Source organism: Silene latifolia, chromosome X (assembly GCF_048544455.1).
Source record: "Silene latifolia isolate original U9 population chromosome X, ASM4854445v1, whole genome shotgun sequence".
In the NCBI taxonomy this organism is placed as follows: Eukaryota; Viridiplantae; Streptophyta; class Magnoliopsida; order Caryophyllales; family Caryophyllaceae; genus Silene; species Silene latifolia.
The window spans coordinates 7,348,885-7,376,841 of record NC_133537.1 but is presented as its reverse complement, the minus strand read 5'-3'; the positions used below and the strand labels follow the sequence as shown (position 1 = coordinate 7,376,841).

At 35.7% G+C, this 27,957-nt stretch overlaps 3 protein-coding genes across 3 annotated transcripts; all 3 read right to left on the bottom strand.

Annotated features, from left to right (window-relative positions):
- Positions 1–836: 836 nt before the first annotated feature.
- LOC141622655 (exocyst complex component EXO84B-like) lies at positions 837–7,417 on the bottom strand. The gene is made up of 7 exons (XM_074438668.1): positions 6,969–7,417; positions 5,748–5,845; positions 4,497–5,553; positions 3,409–3,924; positions 1,942–2,130; positions 1,523–1,659; positions 837–1,111 (listed from the first exon to the last, which is right to left on the bottom strand). Exons 1-7 carry the CDS (start codon positions 7,119–7,121, stop codon positions 949–951), a joined length of 2,313 nt encoding a protein of 770 aa, XP_074294769.1. The 5' UTR covers positions 7,122–7,417; the 3' UTR covers positions 837–948.
- Positions 7,418–8,196: 779 nt separating this feature from the next.
- LOC141622656 (pentatricopeptide repeat-containing protein At3g24000, mitochondrial-like) lies at positions 8,197–12,738 on the bottom strand. The gene is made up of 3 exons (XM_074438669.1): positions 12,649–12,738; positions 9,032–11,766; positions 8,197–8,891 (listed from the first exon to the last, which is right to left on the bottom strand). The coding sequence occupies exon 2, from the start codon at positions 11,647–11,649 to the stop codon at positions 9,673–9,675; it is 1,977 nt and encodes a 658-aa protein (XP_074294770.1). The 5' UTR covers positions 11,650–11,766; positions 12,649–12,738; the 3' UTR covers positions 8,197–8,891; positions 9,032–9,672.
- Positions 12,739–13,622: 884 nt separating this feature from the next.
- On the bottom strand, positions 13,623–17,033 carry LOC141622653 (calcium uniporter protein 5, mitochondrial-like). The gene is made up of 3 exons (XM_074438666.1): positions 16,421–17,033; positions 14,228–14,686; positions 13,623–14,020 (listed from the first exon to the last, which is right to left on the bottom strand). Exons 1-2 carry the CDS (start codon positions 16,844–16,846, stop codon positions 14,252–14,254), a joined length of 861 nt encoding a protein of 286 aa, XP_074294767.1. The 5' UTR covers positions 16,847–17,033; the 3' UTR covers positions 13,623–14,020; positions 14,228–14,251.
- Between the last annotated feature and the right edge of the window lie 10,924 nt (positions 17,034–27,957).

Genomic DNA, 27,957 nt, shown 5'->3' with positions numbered 1-27,957 from the left:
TTAAAAGATAAATGTATAAAATATTTAGCTAAAAGTAATATTTAGTTAGTCATAATCAATATTTTATACTTGACGTATACATATTTAACTAAAGATATTAAAAAAAATGTAAAGTGTTTTGTACTTTTTCATATCGTTTATAATACTATATTACTTAATTATCATTACTTTTATTTTGATTTTGTTTTGATTAATCAAATGCACTCGCGATCACTATGTACATACGTACCCGTACACATACTCTTTATCACACTATTTAAACACCACGAAATCTCATGTGTATTCAATTTGTTGAAATATAATTTTTTTTCACACACACTATAAAAACTTATCTCTTATTAGTTTTCTTTAAGTTATGTTTTTAGTAAATAAAATGACTCTTCCAAATATATTTTTCTTAATGGATTTAATTGTCTTTTAAGTTATGTTTTTTGTTTGTTTCAAATATGCTAATACACTCAATCTGGAAGTTGTCTTTTTTGCTTGATTTTTGATGACCCATATCATTCAACTTCATCTACTACACAAATTCGGGTGGTTGTTGCTCGTCTTCAATAACTAATTTCCACAATTGGTTTTCGGTGGTAGATTAATCGACTGAATTAGGGTTAGAGATTAAGGGGTTGAGTGATTTAGGGAGTTAATCGATTGAAATTGGGGATGAAAGGTAAGAAATTTGGGGATTTAGGGTTTGGATAATAAATGAAATTAACAGATTATATGCGGAGTAAATGAGTGTGTGTTGAGGGTGTTATAGGAAGTCTATAAGAGTAATCTTGGTATTTTGCGTAAGTCGTCATTTAACAAGATGGAAAATAAAAAAAAGATGCTCGGAGTAAAAATACGGCGGTGATTGGGGAATATACGATGAAGTTTGGGTGTTATTTGTAAAAATGCAAATACAAGTTTTGTAATGTACAGATGAGACACGATCAGCAACTATGACGCCTACGAGCTGCCATGTGATCTGGTAGATGAAACCGACTGTGCAGAGAGAGACGCGGTAGGGCTGTTCATCTCGCGTTCTCCATCGTTTGCTCGTGGTCTTCCACTCAGTGTCTCGATTGCATCTTGACATACGTCATTGAACCAGTTGTCTTCAGGCAGTACACTGTATGGTAAAGCCGTATAAAATCTCACATTTAAGGAGCACATATTCGACATTCCTACCAATTAATTGGACTACAAATAACTATGTAGTCCGTACATTCCATTGATTTATGTTGTATCTATTTACTTTTTAGTTCATCTCAAAATAATTGCTCTCTTTCTATATTTAGTAAAATAAAAATGATAACTTTTTTACACTATCCGTAGTTGAATAACATTACGACAAGGGTAACGACATAATGTGATATCTCTACATGTAAATTCTAAGTCAACGGGTAATAATATTTCACCACTATATCTGTAAACAAAAGATTAACATCGTGACAACACTACGGGCTACAGCAGCAAAAGTAAAGGTCCTAAAGAAGAAAGCGATATTTGTCTCAAGTAGTCAGGATGAAACATGAGTTACCTGTAAGGATCCCCGCCTGTTGCTTGAAACGCTGCTATTGTCTTGGTTATGATCTCGTTGATGACACGAACTAGATTACGAGACAAGTAGCGACCTTGAGAAGCAAAGCAGATGACAAATTTCATGTCCAAGTACATCTGCAATAACAATCAAATACATTGGTCTCGGACAATGTTTGAAAAAAGGAAGAGGACGGTAAATTGCAAAAGGCGCGACACATGGCAACTACGTATTAATAACCAACATGGAAGATAGAATAGTAATCACAGAAAAGTTTAGATGGACTGAAAAAAAGAAGAGCGATAACTCCAGGAATTCTATTTCTTCTTTTTCTTTCAGTACCTTGAAATTTTTGTCAACACAATACTCTATGGCGTCTGCCATTTGGTTTTGTAGGGCTCAAGGTTAAATTTGTATACCTGTTGAAGGCCAAGAGGACCTAAAGGCCTAGGACCATCCTCAATATCATCCCAGAAGCTCTGGTCCTGAGATAACCATAAGATGACCGTCTCTGTAAGTTTCATCAACAACAGTGTCGCAAATCTTTCCTTTCCTGCAAACATTTCTGCTGCTATACCAGCCATAGTGTTGAGTTTAAAGAAAAGTCCCTGAAAAGAATGTGAATCACAATGTAAACAAAAACGTCCAGCTATTACCACAGCAATATAAAGTGAAGGAATTTTTTTTTAAAAAAAATGAATTCCTTCCTTCCAACCAACCAAGCTTTAATACCACAATTTAAAGATAATGAAGAACACGAGCAACTGGAGCTGCTAATATGCAGTGGAATGACGTAAAGTTTATAGAACTCTGTCAACTGTCATGACGAAAAAATGAAAAAAAATATTTCACAATAGTCAAGATTCAAGAACTCTACAAACAAGTCCGGGTCAATCTCAATTTTGTTTTAACAGCTTTTAAGTTTTAATTGAACAAGTGTTCGTGTTAGGGTAGCATCTAATAGTATAACCAAGAGCGCACATTTCAGCATAGCATATTCGGAAGCAAAGCCTACAGATGCACACTTAGGGACAAGAAACATATGGTGACACTAACTCTAATAAATTCCGAAAGATGACCAATCTGAATGACTAGCTTGCCATAAACTCATAGAGCATTACAAGTGGGCCATTGGGCATGCCACGGCGCATCAAAGGCAACCTGTGGAGCCTATGGGTCATGCCATGGTGCATCAAAGGCATGCAGCACACGCTTGCTCCCATGCATCGAATATGAGTCACAACATTATGCCATCACCAACATTGGCCCATGGCCATTTTAGGATGCGAAGGGACCGGGAAAAATCCTGGGATTATCCTTGGGTGGTTATTTATTGGTGTTGTCAACTCTTAGCAATCTCCTCCGAAAATGTCACCGTCACCCGCAATGATCGGAGATGGCTGAAATTGAAGGCTATATAATACATGCTTGAGACGACTTCCCAAAACAATGTTTAGAACTGTTCTAAAATTCATACAAAGCTTCCAAAGGTGAAATGTTCTGCACATAAGCCAAACTTTGTATTTACACAAGAATGGCATAAAATCCGGGAAATCATGTAACATGATTAGTGTTTGACAACCAACCCTCATTCTGACATAATCACCCGTGGTGGTCAATGGTCATATAAAGCCAAATTTGAAGTTTAGGATACATCGAACGGCTGCACGGCACATAATTGAAAAAAAGAAAATGAAAAAAGTTGGCAACTTCAAATGTTAACAGGGAGAGACGGAAAATCAACAGAAACACTACTGAGGATCGAAGGAATGATTGCAGATTACCATCAATTTTGAAAAATTAGAACATGTTGACTGCTGAAATACTTGAAACGAAACAGTAAATGAAGCAAGAATGTTGCAAAATAAATGAAGTGTATATTATACCTGAAATATGGGTGATGGGAACCATAGAATTTCTTCTCCACGTGCATCTACACTTATGTACATATCAGAAGTAAGATTGCTCTCGCCTTCCTCTGTAAAGATCAGATCCAGAGCATGGTGCTGACAGAAGCTACTTTTCAGTCTATCAACTGAGCTTACAAGTCTCCTCTTCCATTCTCTATGCTCAGGGTGACGATTTTGTCTATCAGAGGCCCTCCTCTGAGGTTCATCAGGGTAATCAGCCTGATTGACGTGAGAAAGTTTCAAGGCTGCACGAGGAAGTAACTCATCAGCCAACAACGATGCATTAGCTAGTAATGCGATTTGTTGCGCCTCATTGTCAGCCATCCTGACAATTTTACTTCCAGCGCCCTCATAATTTGCTTCATCTTCAATGGAGTTTGGTAATGCTTTTATGAGCATGTTAACATATGTATTGAACACTTCATAAACACCCTCTAGTGTTCTACTACCTAAATGCATATTCTGAAGTGGTCCAACATCTTCAAAAAAGTCCTAATAAAAGCACCATTAGGTAGCGTGAGATTACAACATTGAAAATTTGAAAGCTGAAGAATATGAAGATCAAATTATTGGAACATACTTCTCACCAAAATATTTCACTAACCAACACATCTCACTAATATGAACTAAATCTTCCAACGGAAAAATTGGGGAACAACAGATAAAACAACCCTGCACACTCCAAATATAGATGTAGCCCTTCGACACATCCTATCTTAAACAGTTGGTAGTCTGATGAGAGTAGGAGGTGTGAGTGTATGACAGTCTTATAAAAGACATACTGCCATGCTAGGGTCGCGACACCACACATCCGAGTTATAAATAAAAACCACGTTTTGAAGCAGTGTCTTATGCATTTATATAACCCTTTGTTCACTCCTTTAAAAAACACACTAATCTACAAGACTTGGAAAATCTGAATAGATGAAGCACAAACAAAGGGGGGGAGGGGACAAGGGTCTTTCAGAATTAACACTACAAAATTGCTCGAACTAGGTCGATAATCTAGCAGAGGAAAAAGTTGGTGCCGTATAATTTCATTGCAAAACCAGAAAACCACTAACCTGAACCATCAAAATGAACCTGTGAGCACTACTAGTAAGCTTATATTGGTAACCAGCCGCGCTAGTAGTAGATGTACTCAAAGGCCTCCCAGATTGACGTGTGACACTAGGTGGACTGGTTAGAACCCAATCATCAGCAGCAGCTAAGGCAGCAGTACTCTCCTCAATCCTTTTCAAATTAGCCTCCACAGCTTGCTCGACACTAGGCCTAAAAAGCTTCACTAGTGTCGGACAAAGAGATAGACCACGAGCTTCCAATAATGAACAATGACCTAGAGCAATTTGAACACACTCAGCAGCAGCCCTTAAACCTCCGGCAGCTGCAGATGAAGCTAAAGCATGTCGTTTCACAAGATGGGCAAAGGCTTCAGTTTGTTGAGTAGCCCACGTTACTAGTTCAGAAGTGTAAGCTGGCTCATCGCCAAATATGGTCAATGAATCACTTGCAGCCTGGGCAATGGAAGAAAAGACTAACTGTGAAAGAGCGGCAGTATAGGCTCCTCCATATGAGCTGCTTGATGGATGAAGACTCTGCATGTTATACTGGTATCGTTGTAGATGTGCGCTTAGAAGTAACGAATGTGCTCGAGCTCCATCACCTAGGTTCTTAAGAGCGGAGATGGACGAACGAAGCTCAGTACCACGTGTGGTGGGCTGACAAGCAGCTTCGGCTAGTTGATCAGCTAATCTCTGCCTCCGTTCTTTTATAGCATTTTGCAAAGAGCTAATCACATCTGCCCTTAGTGTCTTGGTTTCTTTTGCTTCATATGCAACTCTCTCCCCTTCATTAAGAGCATCCAAAGCTTCATCTACTCTTCTTTCAGCTAATAATACATCAAGATGATCTGGAAACTCAATCACCCACTCTTCCAGCTCAGAAGGTTCACTATCATCATTGTTAATTGTGCCCTTTGCAATCGACGCTTCAAGACCAGTCGCTGATATTGATTCCAAGTCTACTCCTTCAGCTAGTCCATGAATAAGAGTTGCCTGAGTAGACAGAAGGTTTCTAATAGACAGAAGCTCTCCTTCCAAATCTGATATTTCTTTAGCGGTACTGCATCATAAAAAAGTAGCATTAAAATCGGAAGGAAAAAAAATCATCCAGACCGCAACCAGTCTTGCCTTTAAAGGTGTAAACTAGCTACAATCTACAAGAAAGACACCGTAACAGCGTGCTAAAAAAAAAGAAACTAAAAAGTCTCGTCTTTGAAGGAATAAGCAACATATAAAACAGCTAAAGATTCTCACCGTATAAATGCTGAATAGTTTGCATAAACACTTTTCCGCATTTCTTCATTAGAGGCCTTCTTTAGATCCATCAGGTGTGAGCATAAATGCTTTATTTCCTGCGTCAACAATAAAGAGCAAGCAAGGTTGACGAATATCACAAATGAATAGGGCCTAGCGTGAAACCTAAATGCTGCAGATACAGATAGTCTAGAATAAAACATAAATCACGTATAAACATCTCGTGTGTATATAAAGAACCCACACACAAACCGCAATTCATAACTTACCTTAACTTACCTGCCCCAGACCATCAATCCCTTTCCTTGAAGATAAATGGGAAAACTGGAAGAAAGAATGCTAAGTCGACAGCCTGACAGGGCGACTGATCGAGAGTTTATTTCTTGTTAAAGAAACTCTCAGATTACAATAAAAATGCCAGACGATGTTTGCTAGGGACAAAAGGTCAATTTACGAATTTCTATGCATTGTACACGTCTCAATGTGCGGTCATGGACTCATGGTTATACACAAGTGCATACTATAACTAGCACAAGATAGCTTTTCCTCGGAACGTGACATACTTTGACAACTCTAAATCCAATCTTTTTCTAGTTACAGTAAAAGACTAAATGACTAATGCACAACACATTACCCATTCCTAGTAAAAACCGCCAAATCAATTTTTCGACGAGCTAATTCAACAACTAAAATATTACACCTCGAAAACAATACTCATGTGTGCTCATTATAACCACCAAATTCAAAAGGTCTAATTATAGTAAAGCAGAAAACACTCATGTTTGCTAAATTAAGCAAACACATATCTTACAACACTGCAGACTAAAATTCATACAGAGTACAATATAGATTTCCTTAATTCTATGTAATCAACTAATCATCATACTCGTCTTCTCCTAAATTTCTTCTACAACTCGTCGACACGACGACAACGCTGGCATTCTCCCTTACCCATACCTTCTCCATCAAATTCGCAATTTTTTCGCATAATATCATGAATACTTCACATTCACATATATACCTCAAAAATAATTCCTCATAAACATCATCATAACCAAATAATTCATACACATGAACAAAAACAATTTTATAAAGATCAATAGCATTAAATTACTCCATAAAACCTCCAAAGATTCAATAATCACCAAATAAAAACAATAAATTAACCAAAAAAAAAAGGCAAAATTATACCTAAAAATTAAGAAAAACAAGAGATTATACCTTCTCATTGAGAGAACATTTGGATTGAACATAAGTATCAGGATCAAACCTATCATTACGAAAAGCATTCAAACTTTCTTCAAGTTTCGGCAAATTCTCCTTCGCCGGAGCACCGGAATGCGCTCTCGACCTCGGAACTTTCGCCGTCGACATCGAAAACTTATTAAATTAGATTGAATTGCAGGGATGGCGGTAAAATTAGGGGATTTTCCGATGACCTAATTTGAAATTGAATTGATTTTTTCGTTAACTAGAGGAGAGAGAAAATAAGGCGGTAGACAGAGAGGTGTGGGGAAGTTCAAAAACGGCGCGTTTTGGAGTGGTTTTTGTTTGATACGGTGTGTTTTAACTTTCTGTGCTGAAAGAGTGTGAGTTGGTTGGATTGTTGGTAGTACTGTGTTAGGTATGAATGCAGATAGAGCTAGGGTGTCAATGTAGGTATGACAGGTCACAGGTTTGTTGATTCATTATTTAATAAGTTCGGAATTCCTCGATTCAAGTCATTTTCGTGTGTTTCTTCAAAATGTGTAATATGTCACATTAACTGAAGACGTTATTCAGGTGGGTACTCTAAGTCCATAATAATTTCACATCATCTGAAGATGGATGACCTACTGGAAAGGTTATAGTCTCGACTTTGAGTTATTTTGGATGAGTTTCAATTTTGTCGAGGTTGGTGGATTAGTTGCACATTTTGGATTGGGAGAGATTTCTTGCTTGATTGAATTGTGGCTAAGAGAGATTTTTGATTAGGTCATTGAGATTACAAGTACTTCCAAGTTAATAAATTTCGGGGCAGTAATTATGTGTCGACTATTTTTATTGCACAAATGTGAGTGTGATTTCAAATAAAGGTCGTTTTGGAGCATTTATGGTCCATTCTGATCATTTCAATTCGGGCTATTCCCAGGTTGTTGGTTCCATGTTTCGAGGCAGTCAGGGAGTAATATGAAGGTCCTTTTGCCAGAGTTGGGTAAATATGGGTTTCGACTAACAAACCGGAAACCAAGGTGACGAAGTTTGGACAAAATTAGGATTTTAGATATTTCGGAGTATTGGTTTAGTAGTTTGGTAGTTGTGGTTACTTGCTTTTCTTTAAAGAGAGGATACATCATACATGTTAGGTGTTTCCATTGTAATAGCAGCATGTTGGGGTATCTAAAAGTAAAGGTAAAGGTGTGGTCCATGAATGTTTATCCAGTCTACAACACCTGGAATAATTCAACAGTGTGTCAAACAGAGCTAACAAATTTATTGATTACTTCTACCATTAACTCTGAAAGAGTGTCAACCAGAACATAATGGGACTGATTCTCTACCAGTATACTATTACTTATCGCCATCAGCTTCCGAAACTGGGTCTTCAGTTTTCACTTTGCAGATAGAATCCGATAGGAGTTCTGAACTGAAACCCGGCTTGAACAAAGAACAATACCTCTACAGTACTGAAACAGGTAGTAATAATCTGGCCTGGTAAACCGCTTAACAAAAGAAACAATACTGGCTGTTTCGTTACAAAAGTTTCAGGGTCAACAATCTCACCATCCACAGGGATACAGCAATGATAAGGTTTCCGGCTCCTGCCCTTTCCTATATTACAGAAGCCACTTTAGAGATATTGTGGGAACACGGGACCTTGATGTTGACAAATCATTACCATGTACTCCCAACGCATTATTTGGCGATCATGAAGTTGGTTCCATGTCACCATCATCCTTGAACAATACAGGAAGTGTCCTGTCACATGTCAATTAATGGCGTCTGAAAGTCTGATGCAGCATTTTTACTCAGCAAAGCTAGATTTACAGCTTTAATTGTTGCTAGCCTTGTATAATCACACATCGACTTGGAGCAACCCACGGCATCAGCTTCTTGTAGAAACATTTAGATGCTAGAATCAGTAACCGCGTACTGACGCCAAAACTACAACAGCATGAATTGCAATGAGTCAATAAAAACACACTTTAAGCTGAAAATACCGATGCCAAACTACAACAGCAGGAATTGCACTCAAGGGACAAATTCAAAGTATATAACATGCAGAAAATAGTGAAGTGGAGTACCTAATAATACTTGATGTGGACAGAATGCACTGCATTCAAAGAGCTGGTGAAAAGTTCTCAGGAACAAGTTTCCTCATATGTTCTAAGAAAACACAGCGCGCCAAATGACGGTGCAAGGGATCATTCTTGCAGATTGTATAAATTGTCAACTTCTTGTCAGAATTTTATAGAGCCAGGAATATGTCGTGACAACCAACAAATTTTCTCTCTTATGTATGGAGTTTAAAACTCAAGCTCCATGTTGTGATTCCAAGAAAAGCCAGATAGACACTTACCAAAGATTCAACATTCTAATCCTAGGGCATCAGGAATTCAAGAACGCACCTTACCAAACAAAGTTAGTTTTGATATGAGTGTTACTCTTAAGGGTTTGCTTGGAATTGTTACGAAGTAATGGAGGAAACAGTACGAAGACAAGTGGGCGGAAGTGGTAGTGGTGGATACAGGAAGGAGATGAAAATAGGCTAATTACTAGTCCGTTAAGCGGTTACCTTCACATAGGAGTAATAATCCCCTCCAGTCCCCCACCACCCCATCATTTCCTCCTTCCCCACTCCATATTTCCCTTCAACTCAATCATTTTACTCCTATTCTCTTTTACCCCATCATGACTACCCTGAATCCAAGTGACCCCTTGGTAATTACCAGTAATCTCCACAAGAGCAAGAACCATTTTGAAAATGGTGAAACCGTTTTGTATCCCTCACTAAAATTTCTCTCTTAATTACCCGTGATACAAACTTAATGGCAGAGTGGCAGTCAACACACATCCGAATGTTCTTTTTAATACGAATAATGGATCCAGGCGGTGTATTCAGAATCGCAAAAGCCAAGGCAAGCTTTTCACTGTGGTGCTGCAAATTCACTTCTCTCTCTCGGTCGTCCACAAACAAAAGGACCTGGTTAGTGTCGGGTACATACCCAATTTCTTTGATCTTTGCACTTATATTTTCCCAAGTTTTGTAGATCTCTTTGATCTGAGGATGAGTATGATCATCTGCAACAAACACATGGACTACATTCTCGATCTCCACCCAGCTACAAGCCGGTTCCTTGCTTACACCACATTCCTTCATCATCATTCTCACTTTTGCCACATCAGCCTTCCTACCAGCTGAAGCGTAAATGTTAGAGAGTATTACATAGGGACCTGGATCACAGGGATCAAGCTCAAAAACGCGTTTGGCCGCATAAACACCCAATTCAATGTTTCTATGCGATCTGCAAGCACCCAGTAACGCTTTCCATATTTCAGCAACAGGTTCAATTGGCATATTTGTTATAAATTTCACTGCCTCATCAAGCCTGCCTGCTCGACCAAGAAGATCAACCATGGTAACATAATGCTCAACCTTTGGCTCCAAACCGAACAATTTCATCCTATTAAGGTGATCGCCTCCCTCATCCACAAGCCCAGCATGGCTACATGCGGTAAGCAGGCTAAGAAATGTTATCTCATTAGGCTGTATTTTGGTCTTTAACATGGCATCAAACAGCTTGAGCGATTTGTGTCCAAGACCATATTGGGCATAACCAGTCAGCATTGAGTTCCACGAAACAACACCGTGGTTTGTTAATCTAGTGAATACCTTTTCAGCATCCTTAATGCTCCCACACTTTGCATACATATGTAGAAGAGTATTCCCAACAAAACCCACAAGCTTCATCCCTGATTTTATTACATGACCATGAATCCACTTGCCTTGCTCCAAAGCACCACTACTAGCGCACGAACCAAGTACACTGGAATACGTAAAATCATCGGGCTCAAAGGTTTCTCTTTTCATCCTTTGGAACAAATGAAGTGCTTTGTCTCCTTGGTCATTTCTAGCATGCCCGGCAATTAAGGCGTTCCAAGAGACCTCATTTTTGCTCAAAAGCCCATCAAATATCAATTCCGCTTCATTCATAAGGCCATATCCTACATAAATATCTACGAGAGCTGTCCCTACATAAGCACACGAGTCATAACCATATTTTATGCAAAGCGCATGCATATGCATACCGTGCTTGACAGTAGAAACTGCCCTAGAGGCCTTTAGAAGGCTAGAGAAGGTAAATTTGTTCGGTTTGACACCAAGATGAAGCATCTGTGGAAACAACAAAAGAGCCCTCCCGGGACTTCCATTCTGTGAATAAGCTATAATCATAGTAGTCCAAGTGAACGTATCTTTTATAGGCATCTCATCAAAACACTTTTGCGCCTCACCTACTCCGCCACACTTAGAATACATGTACAGAATGTTGTTGTTGATTATCACATCATCCTTAAACTCTGATTTAAAGACGTGAGCATGCACCATTCTGCCATGTCTAAGATGACCAAGCTCGGCAAATTGCTTCAGTAATACACTATAGAATGAGGGATCAACAGCATTAAGGACTTCTCCTTGAATTGAAGTTCTTAGTGAAACGTATCCATCGTGAGATATGTTTGGTAATGGTACATCAATGGGTCTTTTTTCTTCGCCTTCTGAAACATCAGGTTCTGCACTTGTGTGCAGACCTGATGCTCCCAGGAAAGTCGAGAATGGCTCATGAAACACCTTTGTAATTTTGAATCGTTTTCCATTTGCATACACCAATCTCCTTAGTTCCAAGGATACAGACCTTCTCATATGTCACAAGTATATTAAACTGAACATATGCGAGCCAAATCTTTACGAATTACTAAGCCGTTGGTCTTTTTTTTGTAACAGTCTGTTTTCTATCACGACCTCCTATAGACCTCTACTCTGCAAACATGTACAACAAAATGAATGCAAGGTTAAGAAATACCGCAAAATAGAATAGCTACGTAAACAACAGCACACACTAGTGCCTAATGCTTTGACCTCTCGCCTATGATGAGGCAAGAGGTCAGAAAAACAAATCTAACATTCCCTCCATCCCAATTATATACTCCGTAATCCTTAATTGACGAAATTAGTGGTAAAACAATGTCGACTTGGATAACAAAAGTGGAGGGAAAGGGAGGGGAGGGGGAAGGAGGGAAGGGAAAGGGAGAGAAGGGAAGGGGAGGGGGAATGGAGTGTTGGTGTTTGGATACAATTTTCAAATCTTGCCTATTGTGGAGAGATTTTGATTAGGCTTGGGGGAGGTCCTCTCCATTTCCCTCCACCCTCATTTCCTATCCAAACAAGCGATTTTAAATCCCCTACTCTCCCTCCCTTTCTTTTCCCTCCAAATCAATCGATCCAAACACACCCTAAAAGTCGGTCGATCATCAAAGTCAAATGGTACAATAAATATGGTAACGAGGTGGTAATAATCAAACAAAACTCTTTCCAGTACAGCAAAGATGACAAATTACAAGTAAAATTGCGACAGAATCAATTTTCAGCAAGTAATTTAAACAGCTATACATTATTTTCCACAACAAATGCAAAAAAGACTCTTGTCATCAAATAATTGTCTACTTATTCCATTTTTTGGTGTCTCATCTAATTGTTTATGCTTTTGATGAACTATTTCATCCTTCCCATCCCACCCAATTTGTTGTCATCAAATAATTGGTCATTTACTCTTTTCTCGGTTATTGTGCCAAACTAAAAGTAGACAAATGACCGGGAGTGAGGGAGTAATAAATAGCAAAAAGATAGGAGTGAGAACTTTACCAATGGAAGCCAACACCGCATGAAACTATGAGCTTGAGAGGAGCGAAGAGCGAGAAGTGAGAAGTGAGAAGTGAGAAGTGGGGTATGGGTTGAGTGTAGTATAGATAAACTAAGTCAAGCCCATTAACCCAATATGCAGTAGTCCTAATTCTAACCGAATTATACCCGGAGACCTTCTTAAAGTAAAATTCCTCTCATATTCGATAAAAATAAAGGTGGAAGTTGTGAAAGGTTTAAGTTAAAACCGTTTTCAAGAAAGACCAACTGGAAGTACTAGTTTGATTATTTGTCAAATATTGCCGGGGAAAATTTGTCAAACATTACTTTTAACAGTATGTCTTCTAAAAGATTCACTCTCTCGGTAAGTTTGTTGAGAGACGATTACAACTATAAATTAAAATGTACAAAATGTTATAGAATAGGTACAAATTATACATAATGGTATTGTGACAACCTGCTGTAACGCAATAATAGTAGACACATAATTGGCAGCGGAAAAACATGGATTTTAAAGCTTTTTAATAAATAAACCGCAAGTCTCGGATTCATATTTTCATGAATGACAGGTGACAGGTGACAGATTGATGTTATCTGGGGTTTGAGATGAGTAAGCTAGTGAGCATTGTTGAGACATCGATGTGTCGATATACTCCTCACGTTGTAGTTGGAACTCTCATCTTTTGGACTAGTCTTGTATTTGTACCGAGGGATTGTGATCTCTCGAAGAACATGTTTTCATGAGCTCTTTTATTGTATTAAAGCTTTAAAACTTGTCTTAAACATATCGGCTCCATGTTCAAGTGAGACGTGCGGTTTCACGTACTGTATTTGAGAGGATAGCAATGCCATTTTTTAATATCAGAACAGATTTAGGGGAACACTTGTCTCTTGTCGTCCGCTCGTTATCAGGTGCTCCTTTCATCCCATTTATATAACCGTCACTTGATTGATCGCAGGTTGCAACAACTACCTGGCTTGACTGCTAAATAGATTGAACCACACAACATAAAAAAGGAAGGACATATCGATAGAAGCAAGTGTTACAAATGAGTAACTTCAATTACATTCCGAAAAAAAAATGGGATTTTGTTAGCAAGAATTAGCCACATCAGGAAATAAACTAGCTCCTCCCTCACTTAGTCATATACGGAGTAATAAGTAAGTCTTCCCATGTTCCACATTTTTGGGCCTCAGGCGTCCGATGCAAGGGTAAAAAAAGCACAGTTTGCCTAAGGTTTTCCTGACGGGCCATAAATTAGCTGCACTATATAAATGGAGGAGGTAACCAGATGAGCAAATATAAGTACCAAAATGAGTATCTCAAGCCTCATCAGTTGGAGATCAAAGGTCTGAATGATCAACGTCTTCCAACCTGTTCATGAAATACGAGATGATGTGTATTAGGCATCAGATAATAAGAGCTGCAAAACTCGAAAAGATTTTTTCCCCAAAAAATTATCAAGGTTACAAACAAAAATACGAAAACTGGATCAACTTGTTCATAGAGCATGTGTATTGGAGCAAGGCCTACCAGCAGTAGTACAAAGGACAAAAAGTCGTAAAGAATTGAGAGAGATACCTTATACATCCACTAGTACCGAATTCAATTGGTAGGTTTCTTGTCAAAAGGGCACTTGCATTTATCTCTCAGCTCCTCAAATCTAACGATGTCAAAATTATTCTTCTTGAGCAGCTTTCGCTGCCTTGAAAGGAAGATTGTCTTCATCAAGTCTCGGTATGTGGGATCTTTTGAGGTGAACATGAAGTAGCCGTAACCAATAACTATGCTGAAGGCTGTCGTGAAAAACGTGATTGGTTCCATAACATCCCATGAAAATTCCCAGAAAGTGAGCCGGAAGAAAAGTCCGACCTGCATTATAGCAAGCCCCAGACCAGACCACAATATAAGACGCACCTGCTTGTGGGCCTGTTTGTCAATTTCCTCCTTCCTTTCTTCCAGCTTCCTCAGCTCCTCCCTCCTTGGATCATCTTCAGGTGTTAATGCAAGTGGGACCGAGCTCGTTACTAGTTCGACCACCTAATTCAAAGAGAATAAGAAACCATGAACGCTGAGGCTGATATGTGAAACTGCTGCTTGATTAAATCATACAAAGCCGAGAAAAAGCAGAGTTTCAGAGTAAATCACCAACTGCAAAATCAACGTATCCAAAGAACAACGAGAAAAAAGTACAAGGGAAACAAACGCAAAACCGCAATCTAAACAAATCTTGCAGTTCAAGCCACATTGTTATCAACTAATCATATTAAATCTTGCCTCACCATCAATCTTAATGAAAACCAGCTGAGAGAATGTACACTGTACAAGACCTTTACACCATTTTCTTTTTAAAGTCGCCGTGCTAGTGGTGGGCACCAGCATGATTCTAAAGTTTTGTAATCATCAACGATGAGACTAAGAATGATAACATATGAGTAAGTAACTAACCAACCACCAATTGGAAAACAGAAGGTACTTTTCATTCATCGACCCCAGCAGGGATAACCGTTAAATCAATTCAAATTTCCAAAAAGCAAAACGAATATTCTTTCATTTGAATCTTCTTCCAACAACATGATCAATGTGACAATGTGTATATTGTTCGCTTCAAATCAATGTATCCCCTCACAAGCATTCAGAATCCTCAATCCAACTCCCGACTGAAAATTTTGAAGCAACAGAATCGTAATAGTCCATCTGAATCTACCAATACAATCATCTTAGATCTGAATGTCTAGAACTCTTTTCTAATTACAATATACTCCCTGGTTATGTACACACTTCATTGCAGCTAAGCAGAATCTGAATCAAACATAGTGGACCATGGACTCTAAAAGAACTCATCCAAAAAGTTTAGCAAGAATAATTGATTAAATCACTTCGATTTGGTCAAAACTCCCACCAACTCATGTCCCACCCGAAAATATTCAAAACATAACAACTACTCCATAGTCCATACCCTAAAGGCAATCTAAACCCCTTGTTTTCAACCAAAAATCATCATTTACTTTACTAATTCAAACATACTATCAATCAAATCTAGCTCATTCCCTTCACACACCCAAAAGGCGATATCCAAATCAACAACGATTAAAAGAATTTCAAAACTCCCCACATTATATCAAATCCATGAGACAAACTCAAGAGCCATAGCCATACGACCCTTGCCTAGATCAAAACCCCGAGTCCCCGATTATACATATGCAAAACGATAATACAGCAATGTATCCAATGAATCTTCTTCTTCGCATCCTAACAAATTAATTACACCAAATGAAGTATGTACGCAACCTCAATCAATCATCCTTGACATATATAAATCAATATTACTCAGATAAACGTAATGTATAATCAATCAACTAATTAACTACCCCGTATACACTAAATTAGTAACAATCCTTGAATATACGCAACCTCACCACCTAATTAACCGAATATTAACACAATCATTAGGAATCAATCACACCCTAATTTATCAATGACGAAACATCAAATGTACGCAATCATGATATTAATCAATCATTAATCCGAATTTGCAACCAAAAACACCAAAATTCCGTCAAAACTAACAAAATAATTAACAATCCTTCAATTTACGCAACCTCACCCCCTAATTACCAAAAATTAACACAATCAATCATAACGTAACTTATAAACAAAGAAAAATCCGATTGTACGCAACCTTATCTCTAACCATACCTAACTAATAACGATATTAATCAATCACTAATCCGAATTAAAAACAAACTCAGTAAATTACGATTAAAATTCAACCTTATCAGGATGAAGATAAACTCGATCACGAAACAAAAGAACAACACCAGCTTCATCAAGAACTTTCGCGAAATCCGCCGCTTCGGCAACAGATCTCGCGACTCCCGTACTCTCACAAGCCTTCAACAATTCACCATATCCAATAACCTCTTTACCTTCATCAACAAGTTTCGCCTTCAACGCCTCCACGTTGACTAACCTCATCAATTTCCTCACCTCACTCAACGACATCCTCTCCGCCTCCGCCTCCGCCTCCTTCACTGCCGCCGTCACCGCCGGAGGTCGGATAACTGTCTTTTCGCCGTCATCGGAATTCACCGGCGACGATAAGAATCGCGCCGCCGTCACCGCACGCGGCGGATGTGAGATGAGAGAAGACCGGCGTACGACGGTCGATACTGTCTGGAAAAAATGCGACCTCCACATTGTGTAGTTAGGTATCGATTTGTTATTGTGTAGTTTTGATTGTGTTTATGTGAAGGTGAAGGAGGAGGAATGAATTAGGCAGCCATGGAAGAATGGAAGGTCAATAATGGAGGAGACATTAATGAATAGTACGAGACACGAGTAGTATAAATGGTAAGTATGCATGAAAAAGGTAACTTTGTAAATTACTACTGCTCCACTAGGCTACCCTATCACTTTATGGTGGTACGATTTTGAAAAGGATGGTAGCTTAGGTCGGCCGTTGGTAGGGTAATTGTTTGATTATTTCTTTTTGTTTCGTTTCTTTTGGGGGTAAAAAAGAGGGTTGTCTTTTTTTTTTTTTTTAATTTGGGTCTGCCGTCATACTTTCAAACTTTTCAGCTTTAAACGCATTTTTTCTAATAAAAGTTATGTAATGTCATAGTTTACAACCACAATTTTATACTCCCTCATATTCTCTATGTTCTTCCACAATTGTTTTTTGGTAAAATTTAGTGGGAGTATGATATGTGGATGTAAATGAAAGTAAGAGAGAGACTATGGGGTCATAAGATATTGTAACCACAAAAGATAGACAAATAGGGAAAGTGAAAGATCTTAGTGAATTTTCCGTTTTAGGAAATGTGGAAGATGTTAGAGAATAGAAGGGAGTACTGTGTAATATTCATAATCATGATATTCATAGCCGATGTTATCTCCTCGATTAGAAAGTTGCAATATCAGCTTATTATGTTGCAAGATGATGAAACTTACCTACAAATATAATCAACTAGTATGGATGTTCGGCTTCACCCGGTCTATCTTTGTTTAACATTAAAATTTATTTTCAATTATCTAGAACTATTTTAAAATTGCATAACTCATAAATTTATCATCAACAACAACAGAGCCTTAATCCCAAAATGATTTGGGGTCGGCTGACAATCTGACATGAGTCATCCTTTAGAACCGTCCATGGGTGAACGCACACCTCAAAATGCGAAAAAAATAGAAAAGGGAAAACTGAAAAACAAAAGGAACGCGAAACATAATACAAAGTCAAGGTAAACTTATAGGTTTTAAAATCGAATTCCGCAATTCTTTTATAAAAAACTTAAAATTTAAATCGAGAGTAAATATTAAAACGATTTTGAAAACCGAAGTAGAAGTTAAGGATCCAGAATACCTTAAAAGTAAATCAAGTAAAACATATAAGAAAGTAGTTGGTAAAAATAACTCATAAATTTATCATTAATATATTTTTCTATGATACGGAGTATATCTTAAAATTGCAATGAAATAAATAATGAGACAAATTCACTACTCTTGCTATTAATATTTTACTTAAATCGATTAGTTAGTTAATTGTTCATAAATACTTTCTTTTGTTCTTAGTATTGTTACTTTTATTACTTTCGTTATTACTTTCACTACTCCTACCGTAATTATTATTACGTAATTTTTGTTACTTTCACTACTTGTACATAAATATTGATAAGTTCACTACTCACGTTGTTACTTCTATTACTTTCACTACTCCCGCTCGCTGCTAATATTGTTACTTTGACTATATCGAATGTTACTACAATTCTTTTTTCATTACTAACAAAATTACTTTTACTATTTAAGCATCCAAAGAGTGATCACTATCATATTACTATATCCAATTTTATTTATAGTACTTTAATAAATATATTACATATATGCATTAAATTAATCAAATCGAAATAATTATGGAATATTATAATTTTTGGAAATCAATATTGATTTATTTACATTTTAATAGTTTCCAAAATATAATATACTTATATTATATTTGATTATGTTAAAATATTAACATATTTATTTTAATAGTTTCCATAAGTGGGACAGGTTTATTTTAAGAAAGATCACATATTCCGGTGTTCTCTAAATTCTTCAACCAAAACTATATAATATTTACATTGAAGTCCCTTGTTCATGTCCATCGCAGAGTACTATTGATTTAAAACTATATAGTATAATTAATTTTATAAATTTATTTAATTAAATTGAAATTCCTTGGTTTCTGGAATTAACTAGTTTTGTACCCGCGAAAATCTCATCAATACCGAGCGCAAACCCAAGTTCCTTAATGTGCACATCTGCTTTGTGACAGGTTCCACAAAGGGCGAATCAAGGGCGTGAATCCACTCCCGCAAGTGACTCCACTCAGCTGATGATGCACCTCGCGAACCACAGACAAACACAACCAACCAACTACACATCAACAATTACCGATTAGCAATTCCAATGCGATATAGATCAACAACATTAAACAACCATCAAGTACAATGTAACCAATAACTGAGTAGGGAAACCCTACCTGGAAAAGCAATTACCAAGATTGTCACAATCAGCTAATCAGAAACGTTCCTCTACGAAATCACCTCCTATCAATCACACAATCATACAATTACCATCTACAATCACAATACTCCCAAAACCTCCAAAATACCCAATTAGGGTTTCAACCAAAATCAATGAAACAACATAAAAATCATACTAGAAGCTTACCCACAACGCGACATTCTCAACAACGTAAAAAACATAGAAATCCGACGACACACGCCTTGGGATTTGATAGCAATGCAAAAGAGAGAAGCAACGTAACTTGTTTTAATATTTTGTGAAATTTAAAGTAGGTTAAAAAGTGAAAAGAACTGACGAAAGGTGTTTATATATCTTTCTCGCATTTCTAACAAAACCCGTCAAAAACAACCCGTAAAATCGACTTACTCGATCGAGTAAGTCAGTTACTCGATCGAGTGCCCCCTACTACGTTTAAAATTTTAAAATCTTAAAAGATAGAAATATGGAGTACTTTTAACTTTTAAGAAGACTATGAACGTTTGAATCACATGCACCTATACACCTTATTTTTCACTTTTTCGCAAGTGTGCTAATTACAATATTTAAGATGGTTTTGAAATAAATCAAAAGTAACAATATGAGAAACTGTGAAGTTTTAAAATCCAAGTTATTGGATTTCTCATTTACCACGTATAAGACCTTTTAACTACTATCTTTATTACTAATGAGGAAGTATATGGATAAATTTTACGATTTTAAATTTTAAATAATGAGAGTAAATTTTTAATTTTTTTTTGTAATTTAGTACATGATCTTATGGTTTCCACTAAAAAATAGGGTTATTTAATAGGAATACTCTACATTATTATGCCCCTTCTCAAAATAATTCATACTTTCAATTAACTATGAATACTATCAACTAATGCATCATTTCTCTTCTAATAGAATTGCTCTCTTTTTCACCTGATGTATTAGGTAATGTTGTCTGTGGGGCCCGCTTTTTCTTTATTTTAAGAAATTCATCTTCTTCCCCTTACATTTACAAAGCATATCTGCAAATTTATTTTTAAAAAAAAAATTTAAATTTTCAATCTCTAATCTCTCGCTTTTTTAATATCTCAAGCATTCAATTTTCATTATATATGTTCATTCAATGGCACTTTGTATGTGTGTTAGACATTGGGGTAGGTGGGGCATGTTATACAGACGCATAATGAGCCCATGGGTTGCAGTTTTTTTTTTGTTTGGTCAATCGAAGCGCGAACTTAGTCGCATTACAATATAGGGGAAGGGGGATTCGAACCTGGGACCTATTGTCCACAATACCTCCGTCTTAACCACTAAACTAAGACATCTTCGGTTGGGTTGTAGTTATGAAGGAACTTTTATGCTATTATAGGCTCGTGATAGTGTATGACCTTCCTTGGGCATTAGGTGGGCTGTGGTCTGTGAGGGGTAAGTTCGATAGTCATAAAAAGTTTAACAAAGCGCTCACTTTAGATGGACATTATTCGTCTAAAGCTGTAGACACACAGTGTCCCTCTCACAAAATGAAAGTGAGAGGGTAAGTGGGGTATCCATTTCTCACCCACTTGCACTATTCACTTTCATTTTTTGAGAGGGACAATATCCGTCTAAAGTGAGAATTTGTGAAATTCCAATCATTAGCAATATCTTAGAGACTGTTTGTTATTTTAATATTTAATCATGTTGTGGATCTTCAATTCTTCGCTGCTCTTTAGAATCCTTCCTCTATAATCTATATACTCCGTACATTTTTCGTAGTTGCAGCTCAAAGTCTGGAAGCATGCGTGATAAGAACACTGCAAATTAAAAAATAACTCCCGGAAAATTAAATTTAAGAAAATAAATAAATAACATCCGTAATCAATTAAGGGAAATTTGAGAAATTAATTGAGGGCGAAATTGAAATTAGGTAAAAGAGAAGTAAAAGTGAATAAACATTGAAAACTAAGTTTTAAACAAGGGTAACCGGTAGAACAGGTAGCCCTTCCACCCGTTCTATTACGTGAGAGGGGATGCATTAGTTGGTAGTATTCGTAGTTAATTCAAAGTATGGAGTATTTTGGGAAGCGGTGTAATAGTTCAGAGTATTCCTATTAAATAACCCGAATTTCAATAACCAAAGAGTTTACGTTCAATTCCTCTGTTGGTTTAATTTCTCCCATTGGAGCTTTGTTATATTTATAAACTTTCACCCCTTATTCTTTCAAAATCAACAATACAGATTAAATTTTTCTTATTGGAACTTTGTAATATTTTAGATTTGTTTTCCTTAATTGGGGTACCTATACGGTTAACTATGTTCATGCTTTTTAGTTGAGCCATCTTCTTTAACTGAATTGCTCTGTTGCTTATTTTTATTCTTTTGTGACTTATTTCTAATTTGCTCATAATGGTAGATTTTGGTATATGTTAGGTATGAAAGAGAAGGCATTTTGTGTGCTTGGTATGATGGATATGAAGATAATAGTCCTCTTTTACCCAGGTACGAATGCAAGATAGTTTGTGTTCTTACTTTCTATTTTTATTCTCAGTTGATTAATTTGAGTTCTTAAAGTTTGGATTAATTACTGGATACGACTTCCTTCGTCTTAATCATTTGTTTACCTTTTTATACCTTTGTGAGAGGTATTTTAATCAAAGGTAAACAAATAGATGAGACGAGGGCATTATCATTTTATCGTTGTGAATTCTGAACTAATGGTTACCCGATTGATTTATTAAGCTACCAACCAAATCCATATCAAGTGATATCTCTCCTGGAGCAGTAATTTTGTTTCCCTGATTGGAATTAGTAGGTTTAATTCTTTTTATTATGTGGTGCATGTTCGTTTTCTTAATTGTCATCAAATTATTAAGCTAAATCACTATTTCATGTGTGCATTCGGAAAAAATTACTCCTTTGTCCCTATCATTTTATTTACATTTTTAAATAAAAATCTCTCACAAAGAATAAGCCAGGTAATCAGATGATTTGGACAGAGGGAGTATGTATGAATGATGATTGCAAGGAGCAATTTCGAACATTTTCCACAAACTTAGCTTTATTTCTAAATCATGTTTGACTAATAGTTTTTATATCTAAAAATTTAATTTTGCAGGTATAAGACGTGTTGTAACACGTTCAGTCGTTTATCCCGTGAAATGTAAGTAGTTAGCTTTGATTGAATATGAAGACAACCACACACACAAAGTGAAAACCGAGAACAATCACATACGAAAACAATATGTTTTGAAGCTAATCGGCCACATTCACCAATGAGTTTGTTTATACTGGGTGTATCAGAGCATTAAGGGTATTTCCTTAACAAATAATTATAGCTCCTAAATCTTTTCTTCACATGTACTGTAGGTTGTAATATAGGTTTAGGTTGTAGACTATTAGGTACAAGTATAATACAATTTGGAGTTGGGAGTTGTGTACACTTTCTCACTCAACTAACCCCATTTTTCCCCCAATAGGTCTCATTTATGACGGATATATCCGTCACAAGTTTGTGACGGGTCAAATATCACGCACCCACATGGATAGATACGACAAAAAGTAGAATGCATAGAGAATTACAAATGACTTGTCTTTATCCTGCCATGTGGGTTTTATTTGACTCGTCACAAGTTTATGACGGATATCAGCCGTCACAAATGAGAATTTGTTTTTCCCCCTTTCATCAATGAACATTTGTTGAAAGTAGTACAATTGAGTTTAATTGATGATTTATATTATTTTAGTAGTAATGGGATTTTTGAGATTTATTGCATAATTTCATTTATGATAGACTGCTGAAATTCTTGATATCAAAATGACGTTTATTTGAGGTTGATTTTTTGTTGTAAGTTGGAAGTTTTATCCAGGAGAACCGATCTTTGATAGTGCTCAGGGAAATGGTAGATTGGTAGTCACCGCACATTATCCATTTTAGCTTTTCGTTTCTATGGTTATGTAAATATTTCGCACTCTTTTAAAATACTTTGTAGAATGTGACAAATACGTTATATATGCTTCAATTTTACTTTTATTTTTTCTTTCACAAAATAATTATCTAAGGCGACATTACATAAATTTATTGTAGAATGAGATTTTTTAGCAAACCCTTTTATTAATAGGTTTGTATTTACAATTATATTAGTGTAGAACCGTCTTACAAAAGTCCAACACTTTTTTTTTTTTTTTTTTTAATTTCCCTTATTTAATTTTCTCCTTACTAATTTTGGGTTAAAACAAATGGATTTTCAATTTTCTCTCTTCAATTGCTATTTCATAAATCCCCTAAAATAGAAAGTAAAATTATATTGTACAGTATAGGTTAAGCCTACATGAGATTTGATGAAAAATAATTCAAAAATAAGTAAATTATAGAAGGCCCGTGATTTCCACGGGTTACAAAACTAGTATAATATAAAGGGGCTAGACTAACCATTACCTTTCACCATTCACCTCTTTAAGAGCATGTGCATCGGTGCATTTCTAGTGTCCCAAATGCTACCTCTCTCCTATTATGGGGAGCCACATAAATGCTTCTAGTGTCCCAACTAATGGGTTGCCAGTATATAGGGTAGGTTCCCAAAGACAAAAGTAAGGTGAACAACGTATTTTAATTATCGAATATTGTAGTCGGAAATTTTTGGTGGGTCATGAAAAGGTAGAAAAATGACTTTGGGAAACCCCATTGATGTAAGGAATAATTGTGAAATGGAGAGGGTAGATTAAATAACTAGTGAAAAATGATGTGGAAAAGAGAAAAAAGATTTGGGACACCCCATGAGTGCACATGCTCTAATACCCTTAAGAGCATGCCATATCATCACTAATATTTTAAATTTAGAAAAAAAGTTCGAAAAATTATAGCATTAAACACGAATTAAAGCACAATTAAACTTGAATGTAAATATTAAATTTTAAATTTTAGGGTTTAATTGTTAGATTATTTAAAAAAAAGTTGGAAAAATTGTAGTATTAAACACAAATTAAAACACAATAATAACATTAAAAAAAAAGTTGGAAAAATTGTGACATCAAACACAATTTAAAGCACAATTAAACTTAAATGTAAGTATTAAATGTTAAATTTTAGAGTTTTACTGTTAGATTATTTTTTTAAAAAAGTTGGAAAAATTATAGTTTTCAACACAAATTAATGTACAACTAATTTTATTACCCGTGAAATTCATGGGGCTAGCTATATTGTCACGGTGGTGGTGTTATACTAGGCCGGATCTGCGATAACACCGGGCCTTACGGACAAAAGAGACTCGTAAGAAAAAAAATTATTAACCAATATGTATATTGTCATAATATATCATCAAAATTTATTTATTGTTATGCATATGACCACAAGTTACTAAACTTTTGTCACAGTTTATTATTATTTTGTCACGAATATTGATACGTTTGTTCTTTTGTTTTTGGTTGTTGGTGCTAGGGCTGAGCAAAAAAACCGATTATCCGAACTGATCCGATATCCGATCTGTATCCGATCCGAAAAAGTTGATATTCGATCCGAAAAACAGTTCGGATCAGATATCCGATCCGAAACTTTCGGATACGGATCAGATATCGGATAGTAGGTTAAAAGTTTTCAAATATCCGATATCCGATCCGAAAATTACCAATCTGCATTTTTTTTGGATTTCTGAACTTTGGGCTTAGTTAGTAATGTAGTACTTAGCCCACACATACATGCCCATTATTTCATATATATAATGTAAAATTTCCACTGTAAACCTACATTGCTTCATTTCGCCGCCCTTCTAATCCTTTCTTACCTCACCATTATAATTCTTTACCTCTCATTCTCTTTATATCTTCATCTTTATCAGATTATACCCAGAATGCTTATCTTCATCATCACCATTTTAAATGATTATCTTCATTTTTTTCGATTTTAAGCCTCACCTTTCCAGATTATCTAAGATCTTCACCATTTTCAATTTTTAATCTTCACCACTCAAAGTTACAACCATTTCCAGATCAGGCATGGACGGATCTAGAGACTACTGTCACTTGAGTTTTGTTAAGAGTGAATCTGAAATACTCAAATTACTAAGATTGGTACATCTAAAGTTTCGTTGTTAAATTTATTGAAAACATGATCACGCTGTAAGCATATAGATTTTGGATAAATGAAGAAAAGTTAAGCAAGAATTTTTTATGTTAAAAAGTTAACACGCAAGAGTAAAAGCCTCCAACAAAACAACCTAAGTTTTTAGAAAATCGGATCAATATCGGATAATCGGATATCCGATCCGTTATTTTCGGATACTAAAATCGGATATCCAAAGTGATTTGGATCAGATATCGGATAATGAAATTTGTGAGTTTTGGATACGGATATCCGATCCAAAATTAGTTTCGGATCAGATATCTGATCCATACTCTCCCCTAGTTGGTGCGTAGTGGGGTCTTATGTTATTTTTTCTATATTTTACTTTGTTATTGTATTTTTTTTTTGCACGTGATGTGTTGTTTCTTTAATTTTTTACATTTTGCATTGTTTTTCTATTTTTCTTTTTATGGGTCACATGATGTGTTTGATCTTTTATTTTCTTTGCTTATTATTTTTTCTTCTTGCACTACAGGTCTACAGTGCATTTTTTTTGTTTGATATTTTTTCCAGTTATTTTTCTCTCTTCGCTTTTCTTTGTCTTCACCTTATTTCAACAATAAACGTGGAACTATAAAATTTAGTATGTATTTTAATTTTTGATTATTTATTAATTTCTTTTAAAATTAAACAGGCTAAAGTTTAATGTTTATTATGTTATTTATTTGCATTTAATGTTTACAAATTCATTTTTGTTTTTTTTTTCTTTTCAAAATAAGAAATGACAATGTGGCTTGATAAATTGTTCTTAAATAGTTGAATGGTGAAATGTTATGCTTTTGATTGTCTTTTTATTATATTTATAGATAATAACAATTAAAATTTTGCTTTTTATTTGTTAAGAAAATTAAATAACAATCTATATCTATATCTATCTCTATTTATACAATAATATTAAAAGGAAAACTAATCAATCTTATTAGGTCGTGTGTCATCTATATGATGTCGCTCCATTTTTTATTTGTGTTTAAAAGTACAATTTTAAACACAGATAAAAAATGGTCAGCATTGGATAGTAATCATTTCACCAATCACCTCATCACCTTCATGAACTCTAGGACCAAAGATATCCAAGTTAAAGTTGTCAGAATACACTCAGTTTTCAAGTACTAATTATTGGATGTACACATTTTTCATCCAGAAATCAAAAACTGCCCTTGCAAGTTCATTCCACGAACCAAGTTCAGATGGTAAGATATTAGTTGAATGTACACAAAATGGAACAATAGTCAGATAGTCATCTTCAAAGTGCAAGCCATAACGGAAAACTTGAAGTGTCACAAGAGATGGTTTTGCTGGTGCTAGTAGTCTAAGAAGAACAGGAAATACCATGGTAATAATAATCGAATCGTCATCAGTGGAACCTTCATTCTCGAGACCTCTACGGTGAAAAAAGATCACCCTACAGACTACACCATGAACCCTAATCAGGATTAGCGCTTCACCCGGTCTAAAATGCTCATCCATGGGGTGAACAACTAAAACAAGGAATCAAAAAAGAAAAATTAAAATCTCATACTCTAATACAATCAATAAAAATATCACAAAAAAGGATTTCAAAAAAGGCAGTTGTAGTGATTAATGAAAAATGAGAGCATAAAAAAGAGAAAAGGCATGGCAGGAGAGTAACTAATAATAGCATGCATAACTAAGTTAAAAGGCAAATAAAAAAAGAGTAATTCATATCCTAAATGCTGGGACAAAGTGGAAAATCTCTTCTACAGTTCTACTATACAGAAAGACTTCTGCATGTTTCTTGGGCCATCCTCATACTTGTTTCTATGCTACTTCCTTTTTACCTTTACCCAATTCTTCTTTAACATTTGTCCACAAACTCTTATAACAAGTAACATTATCCGCCATCACCATATAATTAATTTACCCCCTATCTTTCTCTATCACGACGAGTTATATTAAAACTTGAGCGATAATCTAAAAAACACGGAATTAAAATAGAAAAATTAACATCTCATACTCTAATACAATCAATAAAAACACCACAACAAATATTTCAGTAACAAACTAAAAGACCCAACATAAATCCGATTTTCCTTATATTTAATTTCTTGGGTGGAAATTTAGTAAACTATTCATAATATCAATTTGACAGTTAATAATTAAAAATTTGCATAATATGCCTTTGTTATGCCATATTTTAGATATCCACGATATGTACAAATTTGGTAATTGCAAACGGAATTATAATATGCATTGAGATCATGAAATGTGACTTCAAATAAAGAGCAATCATTAGTAACACTCATTGCTACAATATACTAAACAACAAATCCGTGCAATTTGCACGAGTTTAATACTAGTTTAATAATAAAAGGAGTACGAAAATTTTATAAAGGAGTACGATAAAATGGTCTCTCAATAACTTAGTGAAAAACCGTCTCTCTAAAGTTTTCTGTGATCATAAAATTATATAGATGTGTCCTTAAAGTACACATCAAGAATTTAATCTAATTGTGAAAATATTTATATAATATTCTCATGAAATATTCACGTATAAACTCATTTAGTTAATGAGATTATCTTCTAAATTTGTAAATTTCCACGATTAAGTCATTATGTGTTTTTGCATATGACACAATTAGAAAGGCTGTTATTCCACACACCAAAAAACCAAACCCACGGAATTTTTTCCCCATAGTCTGCGTACCGTTACTATAA